A 15,842-nucleotide genomic window follows, 5' to 3' on the forward strand; every position below is an offset into this window, starting at 1 on the left:
TGATGTGTGGTGGCACCTTTGCGGACGCCCAGTTCACGATTATAAATCAAGCCGTACAGCACAATGCACCAGAAAGGGTCTGTTAAAATCGAACTGATGTTCAGGTAAAAATATACGGTCAGTTGTATGGCAGTATGTTGTGCGTATAACGGGGAGTTAACAAAGTTTTAATTGGGGGTGATCGCAAAGTTTATAAGCGCATAGATGAGAACTTCCGTTAGTTTCTGCGGAAATACGTACATTAGAGTCAGTGAAAGGCTTAGACATCCGTATATGCTAAAGGCTGACGCACATTAGGTGATTAGCAGGTTTACGTTAAAACAATTGTACCAATGTTTTTGCATTGCATGTCGTTTAAAAGCAAAAATACATATGCATGGATACATCAGTGGCCGCTTTTCAGATTTTAGTTTACGAAAACTGTTTTAATTGGGATTTCAATCTGATACGGTAAAAACTGTTTTTGGTTGGTGCTTGCAAAATGGCCGACGTGATCCCGACTCTAAAGTCTCCTGAGAGGACAACCATTGTTCAAAATCTGGCTGATCTCCTAGCACGGGATGCAGCGGTCGTTTCCTCTTCGGACGACGTCAGTGAAAACGAAATACTTAAGGAAGACGGGGTGCCCGAAATGCACGGGGCGTCTATTTATTCCGGTAAGCGACCTATAGGCCTATAGACCTGTGTGCGTCTTTGGGTAATTTCCTCTCGGATGGAAGACCAAACCGCCTTTATAATTTACAGCCTGAAACTTTTCTCGGTATTTTAGAGAGACCGCGAACAGATCACCAGGATAGAATGGAGGAGGATCAACCGTTTGATCTTAGCACGCGACGAACCTCAGCGTCGGACATTTTGCCAAGAGAAGGTAATTAAAACTCAATACATTTCAAAAATATAACACTTTGTACTATACAACTGTATTGTAACTTTACATAAAAATTGTGAAAGGAATTGGCAGTTTTGTTTTTTACATTTTTGTGTTTTTTTTTCATATGTAATCATTGCTCCAATAATGCTGCGCACAAATAATATTTTAAAATATTCCAACGAGGTCCCCCCTTTTAAAACTAAACCCTCATTTACGTTAAGTTGTTTCTTAACAGGGAAACCGACAACCGGACCTGATCCGAGTGAAACCGACGTCTCAAACGATGAACACTACGAAGCAAATACGAAGAAAGGCGAATTTAGTCGTTACCTTAACGGCATGATGTTAAGTCTAAACGACTTGCGTCTCCGATGCCTTCTATGCGATGTTATATTTAAAGTCCAAAACGAGGTAGGGTTTTAGTGGTCTTCAGTAAAGGATACACTTATAATTACGGACGCTCGGGCTATGCGACCGGGGTCTATATGCACAACCTTTTATCATACATGAATAACTCCTGGGATCAAGAACATTGATATAGTAGGGTGGGAGAAGACACCTTTTCATTCTATTTTCTCGACCCATTTAGTAAAAAACAAAAAATATTAAAACAATTATAAAACCGCATTCCTACGACTCCCATAGACCGTTGGTAAATGTTTAAGACGATCAGGATATTAAAATATTAAATGCTAAAGGTGACTCGTCTTCCCCCTATATTGTGTATAACGGCAATGATGATAAAGAGTTTTAACATACGGTCGGTCCTATACGCTCATATATGTTTAGTCGCTGCATATGAGTTTCCTGCGATAGGAGTCAGTATAGAAATCATCCAAAGCAAGACGGTAATGGTTTTTGGATATCCTGGATCGACAACACATTGTTATTGTTTAGAGTGATTCCCATTATAGGCTAAAAGCCGCGGCGGGTTTATTTATTAACTATTCACTTTTGTGTAAACTCCGATTTTTCAAGGTTTAGTTTCAGCTCAATTAGTGGAAGCCGCATATAACAAATTATAAACGTCCTATGATGTGCTTTGGTCTACGCACAATAAAAAGCGTGAAACTACACGGTGATATGCCAATCTCTGGTCTTCCGTAAAAATTATGGGCAAATTTGAAAATAAAATGTCTGGTGTTTTTTTCTGTGAAAAGGCAAGGACAGCGTTAGGGTAAAGTTAAGTATGGGATGCCGTGAGCTCCGATTCGCCACTTGACGGGTGAACAAGCAATACACGCCGGTGCAAGAACAGCTTAATGATCTCCGAGCGGGTTCTAGAATTCGACGCGCACACGGTTGATTACGTCTAACAGGATGCGCCCGCCAGTGAAACAACTTGAGCCGTCCATCGACGCCGATTGCATTTGAGTGCGTGTTTGATAAAGCTCACCATTTCTTTTTTTCAGACGTTCCACGCCCATAAGGCAGTAATGGCGTCTTGTAGTGAGTTCTGTAGGAAGAAATTTCTGCCCTTGTTGTACTCCCAAGACCACCGCGATTCGGTAAGTGGCATAATAAAGCCTAAACATACTTTTATCATAGCCATGCTTTGCCCCGTTGCTGCTTGATTTGCATATTGAGTGGTTACTCTTGGTATTATACGCAATAAACCCTTTGTATATGCACATATACATAACTTATCAGCTTGTACATATGTATTGGTTTGTACGACAATGCAAGTAATAATAATAATACACGATGATTAGCAGGTATAACGTTGGAAAGCTGAGCAATACTGCCCGCAGGATAAATTCATATATTTAGCAACGACGGCTGCTCGCTCTCAAACGGCCAATTGAGTTCAAACCGAAAGCAGATTAGGCGAGCGCACATTTCTCTCCATTAATATTCAGTTGCTATTAAACAGTAACAGCAGTTTAACATGTGGAGGCATTAAAACCCTTTACTAAATTAACTCAAAGCGCACCTGCGCCGTGGTCCGTGTGAATTTCATAAAATAAACGAAAACTGATACCAACGCAATGAGATGTTTTTACCACCACAAAAAGCTACAAGTGGGCACAAAGTGGATTGCAAAAATTTCGACTAGCTGCCATTGAGTTTCCCGTAACTCGGTGTGGGCCAGTGCGGCAAACAGGATATAAACGCGATTAGCTTGTGTTTAACCTGAAATTACAAGACACTAAAAGAGAAATGTTTGCAATTGCATTCGAACCCGTGTGGGTTGCTGTTGTGCTTTGCTTTCACTGCCGTTTTCCTTCCATTACAAAGGCATTTTTCGTAACTCAATAGCGCTTCCATCCAAATTCCACGCATTTCGTCTGTCAACCAACTACCATCCAGGTTGGTAACGGCTAGGTAACGGTAAGCGTGTTATATGCAAACTTTGAGGCCTTAAAGTCGCGTCAGTACTCTGGTATAATATTCGCGCCGTCTAACTATTGGATATATAATAATAATAACTTTATTTGTCTCTTCGATTACGGTAGCGAAGATTTAAAAATATTTTAAACAAAAAGACGGGATATAGCGACAAAACAACAGTTGTTAAAACACCCTTACAGTTAAAAGTATATTTACATTTAGTTGGAAGAAAATAAGCGTGGCTGCTACAGTTAGCACATGATAGGTGTGAAAATATCAACGGTTAAAGTAGAGAATGTGCAAAGGTGTCGGTACATATATACCTATTCTGCTGCCGCTTGGTATAAACCTTTTACATTGCTTCAACAGGAGATTTTGACACTGGAAATTCACAATGTATCTGTCCTTGGTTTCCGACTGCTACTAGATTTCATATACACCGGGCAACTGGACATAAACGATGTCACAGCCTCCCATATCGCACAAGCCGCTGCCACCATGGAAATGACAGAGATTGCTGACATTGTGGAAAAGCATGCAAGGTATACTGTTATAAAATAGGGTGGCGGCGACAATAAGATTTTTTAGCGCTTTTTTCATTTCGTGATATCTATAAAGGCATATTTAAATATATATAAAAGCAATTTAGTCTATAATGAAAGTTTTCAATTTTTAAGGGGTTCAATGAACAATTACCTTTCGAACTCAGATGGATCACCGTCAAAGCGAAGTGGTAAGTCGAGTGAATTAGATGTAAAAGAAATCGCTGTAAATAATGTAATACATAGCAGGGTGGGGGGAGATGAGACACCTTTAGCACATGATATACAAATATCCTGATTGTGTTTTAAGCAATTAACAACGGTATATCGGGGTCGTAAGGGACCGTTTTATAATTCTTTGAATGTTGCTTGTTTGGTACCAAATGGGACGAGAAATAGAATGAAAAGGTGTCCCATCTTCTCCCACTCTAAACTATATATTTGATCCCACAGAGCTCCACGCACGGTCGTTGCCTTTGCAGGGAACTTCATATTCGCAATCGCTAGATCTTTCGGTAAAGGTAAATGATTGCTGAATATTTGTAAAGCTTGCATTTTGACTTTCTGGCAGTTTATTTGTGTTGTTTTTAGCCGCATTGCAAGAAACGTACAAGCTGGAACGGAATGGACTCAGAGAGTAAAGAGAACCACTGTAAACCACGTCGATCATCGGGTCAGTTGCGCTTTTATTTACATTGTTCGAAATCGGCGCCGTGGCACAGCAATGGCTTGCCCGCCTGCCTCTTTAGCTCTCGGCTTGTGGGTTATACTATTTTACTAGAATGCGGGCACCAGTTGTATGAAACAAAACACCTCTGTTTCACCACCAAGTTGCCCACCACGCGAGGATAAATAGGTTACATGAAGACATTCATTTATTAAATCAAATGATCAAAATGCATGAAGTAACTGTAAGTGGTGCAAATTTACCAAGACATACAATCCTCAAGTTTTAAAGAATATTGCAATCACTTTTTAGATTCAGCGAGGTCAGTTCGCACACAAGAAATTGAACGGGTACCTGCAGTAGACCCAAGGTCCCCGGAGCGTGGGAATCCAGAAATATTTAACCTTAGAAGCGGAAACGGAATCATAAACCAAGGTGCTCATAAAACAACCAGAATATGCCATTAGATATTTGAATAAAATTATTTAGCGGTAATTTCGGTATGAACTTTGTATTTTGTGCTTTGACAGCCAAACAGTTAAGCGAACAAAATGAACAGACATTTTCTTGCGACGATTCGCATACTCAACACTGGAAGAAGAAGTATCACTATCTCGAGCATGAAAACCAGCGCAATGAACGTAAAGAGCATGGCAGTAAAGGTAGCTAACTGATTATATGAATAGCGGTTATACCTTAGTAATGTTAAATAATACTCGATAAAATAAATAAATTGTTAAATACAGCTCATACCCCCATATATAGTACTCGATATATAACAGGGTGGGGTAAGATGGAACATGCTTTCATTCTACTTTATTACTAGCGGTATCCCATCTTACTCCGTATTAATATAACCATTTACTAATTGTTCCACAGGCGTATACGAACAAACGAGGTATCCTACAAAAGAAGAATCACAATACCAACAGTCGTTGCTTCATTATAGCAAGGACAATTCGCCTAATGCTCTCGCACCTCAAATGGGCAGCGGCCGATCGCCACAACAAGAATACCAGTTCCGACTTCAATTCAATCGACTGTTTAACTGGATGCCGCCGTTAAGTGGTGGGGAAAATCTACTGGCGCAAAGGGTGTCGGCATTCATGCAGCCACAGTTGGCCAGTAAGCCGACGTTAGCGGTGAGTGATGCACTTTTTGTACAGATAACTTCAAAGTTCTAAGTTGCATTGCACAGTTCATTCCGCCATGCTCACAAATGTATACGGTAACACACTCTGTTTCTACAAATTTCGCTAAAAATGAACAAAGTCGCCTTTTCCATTGCTCTATCCTATAGTCTAGACTCTAGTCCATGTATATCCACATTCCAATTTCGCATACCAATTTACCACAGAGGCTCTATACCGTATAAACACACAGTTTTTCTTTCATAGACTGAAGACCATTTATGGAGCAGTGAATACCATTTTTTTCTGTTTTTGAAAAATAAAAAACGGCAAAAACTCTTGATGTTACTATCTATAACTAAACCCCAATTTCAGCAAACTCAGTGGGCGAACTTTCTGCGGAAACAGCCGAACAACTACCAAATTCCGATGAGTTTTCGACCAGACGTTCTTCCTTTTCAACCAAACTTTCTTTTCCCCCGTGTGGACGGTACAGATAATCGAAATGGTTGGCGCGTGCCTTTCGTCCCACCTCCGGCACTAAGTGTGATAAACAACCAATACCAACAGTCTACCGCCACAGGGACAAGACTAAGGTGTGCTTTTATATCCGAAAAGAAACGCACTTTTTTTCCCGCCGTAAACAGTTTAACGTTAACAAATTGAATTTATTTTGTTTCTCGATCTATCTGAGCAGCACACACCTTTAGAATTTTCGCACATTTGAACAGTATAATTTCTGCCATATACATTTCAAAATTTCTTGCTCTATTTAATAGCTATCTTAGAAAAATAGAGGTGAAAGGCAACTACCGTGTTTAAACACTCCATTTTAAAATACCCAAACAGCAGAATCGGTAAAAATTAGGTAATGAACATTTAAAGAATTATATAACCGTAGCCGTGTTAAAGGCATATATTAGAAAACATGGGATCGAATATGCTTACGGCATCTATTTTACCTAAAAATATAAAAATCAACAGATCGCAAAGCTCAACCAACACTGAAGAGCCGATGAACGTCGATACCACCTTACCTCCGAAATTGGAAACCAAACAGTCACCTATCTACATTAACAGTGAAAGGTACGACAATTGGTCAATCGTAAGGTGGGGTAAAATGGGACACGATTTTATTCTCTTTTCTCGTTCCTTTTGGTGGTGAACAAAGAATATTTACATAATCATTTACCTTAAACACTCTAAAAGAGCGTTGTTAATTGTTCAAAACACGATCGGGAACCATAGGATTTTGGTGCTGTACCCCATCTTCATCTTTCAAATATCTTGATCGTGTTTTAAACAAGTAACAACGGTCTATGGGAGTCGTGAAGATACGGTTAGGTATATTTCTTTAAATGTTTTTTGTTTACTACGAAATGGGGCGAAAGAATAAAACAAAACGGTGTCCCATCTTTTCCCATCCTTCTCTATAAGCTATCTTAGCAGTAAATTTAAAAGATTTTTGTGTATTTTTTAGCAATGAGTCTCTCCCAAGTTTAGAATCGATGAATACGATGGAAGAACGGAGAAGTTCGGGAAGTGGAGAAGATAAATCAGATGACACGAAAAGCAAACCACCTTGTAACACAAGAGTTCGGGCGACAGGTGGTAGAAGTAGATTATAAATAAATAAAATATTATTAACCTTTATATGATTTAAATTGGACCTGTTAGTTTAGGTGTAATATATAGAAGGCAGCGCTTTGCCAACTAAGGTTAAATAGCATTCTCTTAAACCCTTACGATTACATAAATGGTAGGCTGGGGAAGATGGGACACCTTTAGCACATAATAGTATTCGAATATCCTGATCGTGTTTTAAATAATTACCAACGGTCTAGCGGATTCGATACGGTTTTCTAATTCTTTGAATTTTCTTTGTTTACTATACCAAAAGGACTAGAAAATAGATTGAAATGGTGTCCCATCTTCCCCCACCCTACTATACAACATTTTGTAGTTATTTTTATGAAACAATAAAACATTATCCTATCTTTTAAATTATCAGGATCCAGTAAGCCGTACAAATGCGAGTTCTGCGACGCTGACTTTAATCGGCCAGCTAACCTGAAAACTCACATGCGAATCCACAGTGGTGAGAAACCGTTTCAATGCGAAAGGTGCAATGCTCGCTTCGTGCAAGTGGCGCATCTCAGGGCCCACGTCCTCATACATACAGGGGAAAAGCCATACCCTTGCACAGTGTGCGGTACAAAGTAAGTTATCCTGAATGGCTGTGTTTTTACAATGTAAAAATAATCCATAATTTTAAAGCTAAGTTCGATTTTCTTCATGAACGAGATAAACGGAATACTCTTTCAGACTTAAAGTATACGGAGACCAAATCATTTAATACGCATTCATAAAGTGGTGTGCTTTCAGGTTTCGGCACTTGCAAACCCTGAAGTCCCACCTTCGCATCCACACTGGTGAGAAACCATATTCCTGCCAAGAGTGCCGAGTTCACTTTCGCCACAAAAGTCAACTTCGTCTTCATTTGCGGCAAAAGCACGGAATACAAACAAACACAAAGAAAACTTACAAACAGGTAGGTCTATAGCTTCTTACACACAGCGCACCGGTATTTACATTTGCTGATTTACGCAACATATTGTCAATTACGTAAATGTATACGATCATTTAACAGGTACCCGGTCTCTGCAGCGCAGACATATGCGCACATATAAGAAGAGCGCAAGAAATTGCAAGATCTCAAACTAAAGTAAGCCGAATTTTGTTCCAATTCCGTACTAACACCTTCTTGTAGATATAGCTATTGCTGTCGAAATATGTACAAAACTCTTATTTAAACGGTACATTTTCCAGCAGAACTCTAACAATGCTCCATTTATGGAACAATCTTCTTCGTGCAGTGAAGCCATCAAGCAAACTGAACAACACCCAAAAAGGTAAGAAAACTGCATGGCAGATTTGTTTATTGTGACTACCAGACAGCACATTCACCGTAACTTCACAAACTAAACCGTACGTTGGTTATACGTTTAGTTTTGGTACTTGCAAACAACACAGTACATGAAAGAGATTAAAGCAAACGAAATGTTAACATATGCGCCATGCCATGCAGATACGTTTTGACCTTGCTTAAAGTGATACACCAGTATGCATTCTCATTTATCTTTGTATTTTAGCTTTGACAACCCGGGGGAAAAGATGCGAGGTCTTAACACAGCTTTCTCTCATTAGTTGCAACTACATTTTCCACAACATCTCCGCATATATAGGCTATATTGTGACGAAATACTTGACACCTTATCTTGTTGTTTCTAATTCCGTATTTAATGTTTGTATATATTTTTGTCGCAGTTTGTTGTCGCAATCATTGAATTATTATGATCTTGATTAAACGTATTCATTGCCAGCAGCTTAAACGAAACCAAGTACACAGTAATGAAGATGACGTTCTTTTATAAAAACAAATTCAAACGCAGAAAAAATGCAATGTAAAAACAAAACTTTAGCAGCTTAAAACATGAAGTTAGAGTGTTCTATTCGAAATGGGTAAGATTCTTTGGCAAATCTTCGGATACAGAACAGAGTTCGCCCGATATTCCTACTTAAAATGTAGGTCTTTTCGGTGGTGGAAATATAAAACAACGACTTTATAGTGAGGTATTGACTCTGAGTCATGGTTGTTTTAAACGTCTAGAATCTTCTCTGCTGTGGCGGTCATTTTATAATACGTCATCTTTACTGTGTTTAAAGTAATTGTCAAGAAACATAAAACAAGAAATAAAACCTAAAGTAAAGTAAAGTCAGTACTGTCTTCGTCACACAGTCGTTTCTATTAAATAAAGTTCCTCGTCCTTCGTGGAAGAATATTTTAACTCTGTTTGAGGACGATTTTTGCTAGGGCCACGTGTTCCTTCATCAGAGTGTACTCTACCCTCCGAAAGCTTACGAGAGGTTGCATATTCTAAATTTCCGCCAATTATTGCAGTATTGGGCAGCAGGTGGAGTGGTGTCAACGGTTGATATTGATACTTGCCTAAAAGGTAGCAAGTTTGCACAAACTTTACCGGAAAAAAATTTAGTAGCCTGAACCCAGTTGAAAATTGTCTTTGATAACCGAAAGAGTAACGCTTATAGCTGCGAAGCGTTAATGCTTTATCGACTATCTATCGCCCCTTAACACTAAGCGTAAAATTAGTTGAGAAACTTATATAGATGGAAAGATGATTACGTAATTGATTTTCCGGTCATAGCAAATCAGAAAACGAATATAAAAAAATTTGGTATTTCTGAAATTGACAGCGACGATTTTCAAATTTGATTGCGTTTGATGGACATTAAAGTTATATAAAACAACTATTTTAGTATTTTTACACAGCAATGTAGAAACCACAGTTTACTTACATAAACACCATCCGACATAACAGGCCCAATGTAACATCGAGCATCTACAGGCGTCGCTGGACGGAGTGAATTTCGGATAATGTTGTTTGGCAGAAAACTTAGCGAGTTGTTGGGCAGAATTTCGGAGCATTCCAGGGTTTATTTTAGAAGGTCTTTCCTGTAATAGAATGACACACTTAGAATTAAAGAGAATATTTTCCTGTTGATAAAGTAGGGTGGGGGGAAGATGGGGCACCTTTTCATTCTATTTTCTCGTCCAATTTGGTAGTAAACAAAGAACATTCAAAGTATTATAAAACCGTATCCTCACAATTTCCATTGACCGTTGTTAATTGTTTAAAACACGTCAGAATATTTGGATGTTATGTGATAAAAGTGTCCAATCTTCCCCACCCTACTATAGCGATATTCGCTGAAAGGACACACACGTAATTTTAAACTGCAAGTTAAACAATAACATGCATAATGTATAAAAACAAAGCACCTTTAGTATAGTTGTTGCATCAATAAATAACTGCGCTAACTATAACTTATAAGCCTGCTGGTGACTAAAAGGCGCAAATAAGCATTGCTAAAAGCTCGTTTTAGCTATAGACGCTTTATTACTTATAAAGCAATATTGTTATTTTGCAATATTTATTCGATCGAAACGTCATTTTCTTAAGTAGGATATATTGACAGCGCGGCTTTTATATGTGTAAGCAGTATCATTATACCAAGATGCGTGCGCAGATCAATATCGGAGTGCTGTACACGGAAACGGTGTTTATTTCAATGGCTTTCTCGCATATATACGCATTTTTATAATACGATGTTGAATGCAGGCAAAAAATGTTGGATAATAGGTTGGGAAAGATGGGACTTGTTTTCATTATGTTGAAATATTATACTAGGGTAGGGTAAGACGGGACACCTTCAGCATATCATATCTAAATATCCTGAACAACGGGCTATGGGAGTCGTCAGGTTGCAGTTTAAAAATTATTTGATTGTTCTTTGTTTACTGCTAAATAGAATGAAAAGGTGTCCCACCTTCCCCCACCCTACTATATAGTGGGGTGGGGGGAGATGGGACACCTTTAATGCATAATGTCCAAATAGCCTGATCGTATTTTAAACCATTAACAACGGTCTGTGAAAGTCGTAAGGATACGGTTTTATAATTCATTGAATGTTCTTTGTTACCACCAAATGGAAAGAGAAAACTAAACGAAAAGGTGTCCCATCTTTCCCCACCCTACTATATATAGTTTAAACCCCGATAAGAAGATATGGGGTATAATTGGATAACGGTATCCATCCTATACCTCACATTACTATAAATTGAACAAATCAAAACACACACATGTGAAACTCACTTTTGCCTCATCACCAAACACTGAGGGAAGATCGCTTGAATAACTGAACCATGACGAATTGGAAATATCGGACGATGACGAGCGGTCACTGTCAAAACTTTCATAACGTAACATCACTATGACTATTAAAACTTACACTCTTACGGTCTTACCATGTTATGTCTAAAAAAAAGTGGAAATTAAATGGGAGAAAGTACAGGCACGTAATAATTAGGTGTATGTTGCTTAGAAATACATGGAAGCGATACACGGAAGTTAATAATTACACCCTTTACCTCATACACAATGCATAAGCTCCAACTCGGTAGGTCAAATTTATAGTCAACTTTTCATTCCTGAAGCTCAACAATACAAAACCAAAAACTTTCAGCTTACAACAATCAAGTATATATTAAAACATCCTGCCTTTAGTCTCTCAGAATCACAAAAGATTCCATTGCTTTGCACTAAACAGAGTTGCGCTGTAAATGAGAGAATTCCCTTTAAAGGTAAAGTTCCCAGCTCGGCTACCAACAAGCATTTGTGAGAGAGGAAACACGTCACAAACTTTGTCATTCATTCATTGCATCAACGTCGCCCGTTTTAGAAATTTCGTTACAAATATTGCACTCACTGCACGTTGTTGCCCTGATTCTGAACAGCTGTACTAATAGAGTCAAGGCTTTTACTGAATCAAACAGTAAGCTGCGATCCCTTGTCAACATAAAAGTAGTGTATCTCGTTTTACTGCTTTCGCAGTGGGAGGCTTACATATGATAATAAATGAATGAAATGTTTCGGGTTTAGATATTTATTTGCTCTTGAAAGCTTTAAAATCTCAACTACTGTACCTATATCACCTGAAATAATTACAAAATAGACAAAAATATGTGCTTTCTGAAACGGCCCTGCTGTCACATCTTGGCGAAAGAGGTTTATAAGCCATGGCGGACGTATCAGAACAACTCTACATGAATAATGGACAAGGGATGTGAGCATGCGGTTTGATGGTCGAGCTACCTCTATTGTTTTAATGAGCCATCCATGACAAGACCGTTAGGAACGCTGAAGCTTTGTATTAAGAGACCGCATTAAATTTGCATAAGCTGTTATAGCTACATTATCGAGTACATCGACCCTAAACGACAACCATAAATTGGCGATTTAATCTGTTCGTTGTATAGTAGGGTATAGGGGAAGATGGAAGACCATTAGCACATAATATCCAAATGTCCTGATCGTGTTTTAAACAATTAACAACAGTCTATCAAAGTCGTGAGGGTACACTTTTAGCATTTTTCGAATTTTCTTTGTTCACTATACCAAATGGGACGAGAAAATAGAATAAAAAGGTGTTTCATCTTCCTTCACCCAACTGTAGCAATAAAAGAAAAGCTAAGACGTTTATAAGGGTAACTGGAACTAAAATTTGCATTTCAAAAATTTACGGATCAAACCCAATCAATACAAATTAAGCTCGTTAACCCTGTCTAGGCGGTCGTTGAAACAGCTGCGATCTGACCACGTCGATAAAAGCTTAGCGGCTAACCTTTGATGTCTGAGCAACAAAGCGTGTAACAACTGCTTGGCTTGTTTTTTATTCTGTTAAAATAAAGCAGTCCAACTCTGAGGCAAAATCAAATATTAAAATCCTAATCACGAATTGGTTTCCTATAGCGTGTTATTTCTCTGTTTGCTTACATTTACAAGTACCTTTGGTTGTCCGTACACTAAAAAGTTCTCTCAGTACGCTGAGAGAATAGCTATAAAGAAAAAGTATTACCTTTGCTTGCACACAGCATGCTGTTATTGTTGGCTAGAAAATGCCTTTTGTTTCATTTTACGTTTCCCTAAGGAATAACTATAGTAGTCAAACTGCCCTTCCACAGTCTAACTCTATACAGTCAAACACCTATGCGTTAAAACAACTTTCATACCAGTCGTATTGTTTAGGGGATATTATCTCAAATCAACTTTGCTAACGGATCATCATTAAAGGACGCAAAACCTAACTTGTAACTAAACGCATATACTACTACTGTGCTAACTACACAGCATCACTTTACCTCAAGCATACACAAACGACAAACCACATCTGGAACACCAAAGCTACCACCCGCCGACCTCTCTTATCGGTCTGCAGCCAATGGAAAAGTGCGCTGCTTGATTCGACGTCGCATACCGTCCGTTTAACCATGCTCATCAGACTGCGCGCGAGCTAGCGTGATCGAAAATCGTTTTCTGCTGATGGGCAATGATGGCGCTGCGTTTGTACTTATATTTGTTGCATGTCTACTAAAAGCAAACTGTGTAGTTATATTTACATACTATATATATCAGATCAGAGCAAGCTAGTCCACGTTTTTATTCTCTTTTCTCATTACATTTAGTAGTAAAATTATATAACCGTAACTTTACGTCTCCAAAAGAGCGTTCTTAACTGTTAAAACACGATTAGGACATAATGGTCACTATGTGCTAACGTTATCTATCTTACTCCACAGTACTATACGATTTCTTCTAGGCAAGCCACCACTAACTTAACACTAATCTTAACTTTTGCTATAATCTAATACGGATAATCCTATTTGACTTTCATTGTACTCAACAGTTAGTTTATTATTGGAAACGTCCAAAACATCTCAAATCGTCTTAAATTTCAGAATTCACATTAAGACACCATATACAGTGCAGCAGCTTAACCATTTGGGTGTAAATACGATATATGAATTGAAGGGTGAAATTGTCCTATTAAAAAGGCCTACAATAATTTAACCTAATCTTGCAACAAAATAGCACAGATATAGAAAATATTTTTTTTGGAGGAAAACTAAAAAATAACCGACACAATGAAGTTATTTCAACTAAAACCAGCAGGAATTTAAAAATGGCCGTTATGGTTTCGAAAAGGTCTAATTGAAACACTTAGATTTTTAAGTCAAAATTAAAAAAAATGGAAATCAGCCTAAAACTGCTCCGATTCCAACTGCGACTTTGTCTTTCTTTATGTTGTATGTTCCGGTTAAGTTGAGGGTAATTGGTAACGGTTGCAACCTCTTTTCCAAAGCACTGCCAATCGTCCATTCAGAGGTTAACATGCCTAGGATTTTTAAATTGTTTCTTTTTATATTTTGGATTTTTATAAGGTGAACAGAAGAGGTGGACTGACAGCCCAAGATGTCAAAATAATGCCGTTGATCTTAACGGTTAGGAGCCAAAGGCTATAAAAGACAGTCACGGGGCTATTTATTAAGGTTAATGTTTTGCACATTTAAATTTAAAAAAAAATAAAACAAAATAAATTATACAAATATAGTATAAAATCATGTGAACTGAATACAGCATAAGTGAGTATTTAACAGTGTCCATATAAAATGGTAAGCTGCATACACTGCACGCACTTACCTTTAAAGAGAAGATTCATTTTTGGAAGGTCCATTTGATATGCGAATGTTGTTACACTTTCCTTGTTTTTTAAAGACGCCTCGAGTTCTACACCCACTTGCACATTTTCATTTGCCTTTCTATAAAAACTGGCATGCATGCCTCCTGCAGCGATAGTGCCTGCTGCTTGCCAGTTTTCAGCTGTGTTAAAATAAACAATGGAAGATAATTTTAGTTACCAAGTTTCAGGTTTACTAAGCATTGCAGAAAGGAAAAATAACTTTCTGGGTGACTAATTTTAAAATTTTTCTAGGAAGTTTACGATTTCGACACCTTCTCAAGATTAAAAATCTCCTGGGTTAATTGCTGTTGAGTGTCTTGCTCAAAGAAAGACACACGGACATATACCAATAATGGTAGCAGCGTTGAGCCTTGAACCATGCCCTCTTGGTTGAATACATGCTCTGTAACTCTTAGGCTAGAGCACCAGATATATAACACTTCATTTAAAGTACAATTTTTATTAAAAGTTACTCCTTAATGTTAATGTAACCAATTTAAAAACACATAGTTATACTTACTCTTATACCTCCCAGCTATTGAAGCAATAGCTTGTTGTCTTGCAGCACCACGTTGGTATAATAATTCGGAACCAATTGAGAGTTTTGGTGTAATTGCTTGCAGATAATGTACAATAAGCATGCCTGTAATACAGAATATTGGTTAACCTTAACGCAACAATAAAATTTTTTGTTTTAGGAAGTTTTATGAAAAAAACATTTTTGTACTTGATATCTAATTCATGTAGCAAAAAAATCAAACTTAATTTGTACCTGTCCCATTGAGTAAATCCGGGTCGGCACAAACGACGGATAAAGTGGAATCATTGAACACGACATCTCCACCTACTTGGACGGACTGTAGTTTTGAACCAAGAGTCTAAAACAGCAAAGAATTATTTTTAACACAACAAAAATGATAGCAACTTTCAATTAATACAAATGTGTTTGAATTAGTTTAACATTTCTTCCAATTAGAGCTTTAATGTGTTTAATTAAAAGGAATTTACTTAATTTTTACATTGCATCGTCTGTAGGGTGTAACCGTGTAATGGTCACGCCTTTTATCCAAAACATTCCTTCTTTTTTTATCAATATTTATCAAATTTATCAACTGTTGTTTTACCCTTACTACGGGTGTTTT

At 37.9% G+C, this 15,842-nt stretch overlaps 3 protein-coding genes across 8 annotated transcripts in view; 1 reads left to right on the top strand and 2 right to left on the bottom strand.

Annotated features, from left to right (window-relative positions):
- The first annotated feature begins 378 nt into the window (after positions 1 to 378).
- Positions 379 to 9,291, top strand: LOC778553 (uncharacterized). 3 transcript variants are annotated; one of them, XM_026833993.1, is made up of 19 exons: positions 380 to 656; positions 770 to 868; positions 1,107 to 1,282; positions 2,284 to 2,379; positions 3,572 to 3,744; positions 3,880 to 3,935; positions 4,198 to 4,265; positions 4,336 to 4,417; positions 4,724 to 4,846; positions 4,942 to 5,073; positions 5,291 to 5,553; positions 5,917 to 6,137; positions 6,526 to 6,627; positions 7,022 to 7,149; positions 7,553 to 7,760; positions 7,927 to 8,092; positions 8,192 to 8,266; positions 8,371 to 8,453; positions 8,694 to 9,291. In XM_026833993.1, the coding sequence occupies exons 1-19, from the start codon at positions 482 to 484 to the stop codon at positions 8,746 to 8,748; spliced, it is 2,481 nt and encodes an 826-aa protein (XP_026689794.1). In that variant the 5' UTR covers positions 380 to 481; the 3' UTR covers positions 8,749 to 9,291.
- On the bottom strand, positions 8,840 to 11,442 carry LOC100181226. The gene is made up of 3 exons (XM_002131296.5): positions 11,277 to 11,442; positions 9,919 to 10,075; positions 8,840 to 9,550 (listed from the first exon to the last, which is right to left on the bottom strand). The coding sequence occupies exons 1-3, from the start codon at positions 11,388 to 11,390 to the stop codon at positions 9,333 to 9,335; spliced, it is 489 nt and encodes a 162-aa protein (XP_002131332.1). The 5' UTR covers positions 11,391 to 11,442; the 3' UTR covers positions 8,840 to 9,332.
- A 2,400-nt stretch (positions 11,443 to 13,842) lies between these two features.
- The window catches only part of LOC100178867 (mitochondrial import receptor subunit TOM40 homolog), a 5,368-nt gene continuing 3,368 nt past the window's right edge, over positions 13,843 to 15,842 (bottom strand). For 2 of the 4 annotated variants that reach the window (XM_026834281.1, XM_009859998.3), the window contains exons 6-9: positions 15,473 to 15,578; positions 15,221 to 15,343; positions 14,661 to 14,840; positions 13,843 to 14,355 (exon numbers count right to left, since the gene is read on the bottom strand). In XM_026834281.1, coding sequence (XP_026690082.1) covers positions 14,216 to 14,355; positions 14,661 to 14,840; positions 15,221 to 15,343; positions 15,473 to 15,578 — 549 coding nt within the window. In that variant the 3' untranslated portion in view covers positions 13,843 to 14,215. The remainder of the gene's footprint in view (positions 14,356 to 14,660; positions 14,841 to 15,220; positions 15,344 to 15,472; positions 15,579 to 15,842) is intronic. The other 2 variants (XM_009859999.3, XM_002131359.5) reach the window with 1 other exon arrangement.

Source organism: Ciona intestinalis, chromosome 4 (genome assembly GCF_000224145.3).
Source record: "Ciona intestinalis chromosome 4, KH, whole genome shotgun sequence".
NCBI classification, from domain to species: Eukaryota; Metazoa; Chordata; class Ascidiacea; order Phlebobranchia; family Cionidae; genus Ciona; species Ciona intestinalis.

What these genes read in the sequence shown, in the direction of transcription:
- LOC778553 (XM_026833993.1), top strand. Translation starts at nt 482, where the DNA reads ATGGCCGACGTGATCCCGACTCTAAAGTCTCCTGAGAGGACAACCATT. An exon ending in AAACGGAATCATAAACCAAG is followed by an intron (nt 4,847 to 4,941) that starts GTGCTCATAAAA and finishes GTGCTTTGACAG; the next exon opens with CCAAACAGTTAAGCGAACAA. An exon ending in ACTGAACAACACCCAAAAAG is followed by an intron (nt 8,454 to 8,693) that starts GTAAGAAAACTG and finishes TTTGTATTTTAG; the next exon opens with CTTTGACAACCCGGGGGAAA.
- LOC100181226 (XM_002131296.5), bottom strand. Translation starts at nt 11,390, where the DNA reads ATGTTACGTTATGAAAGTTTTGACAGTGACCGCTCGTCATCGTCCGAT. An exon ending in TGTTTGGTGATGAGGCAAAA is followed by an intron (nt 10,076 to 11,276) that starts GTGAGTTTCACA and finishes ATTCTATTACAG; the next exon opens with GAAAGACCTTCTAAAATAAA. An exon ending in TTATGTCGGATGGTGTTTAT is followed by an intron (nt 9,551 to 9,918) that starts GTAAGTAAACTG and finishes GCTACCTTTTAG; the next exon opens with GCAAGTATCAATATCAACCG.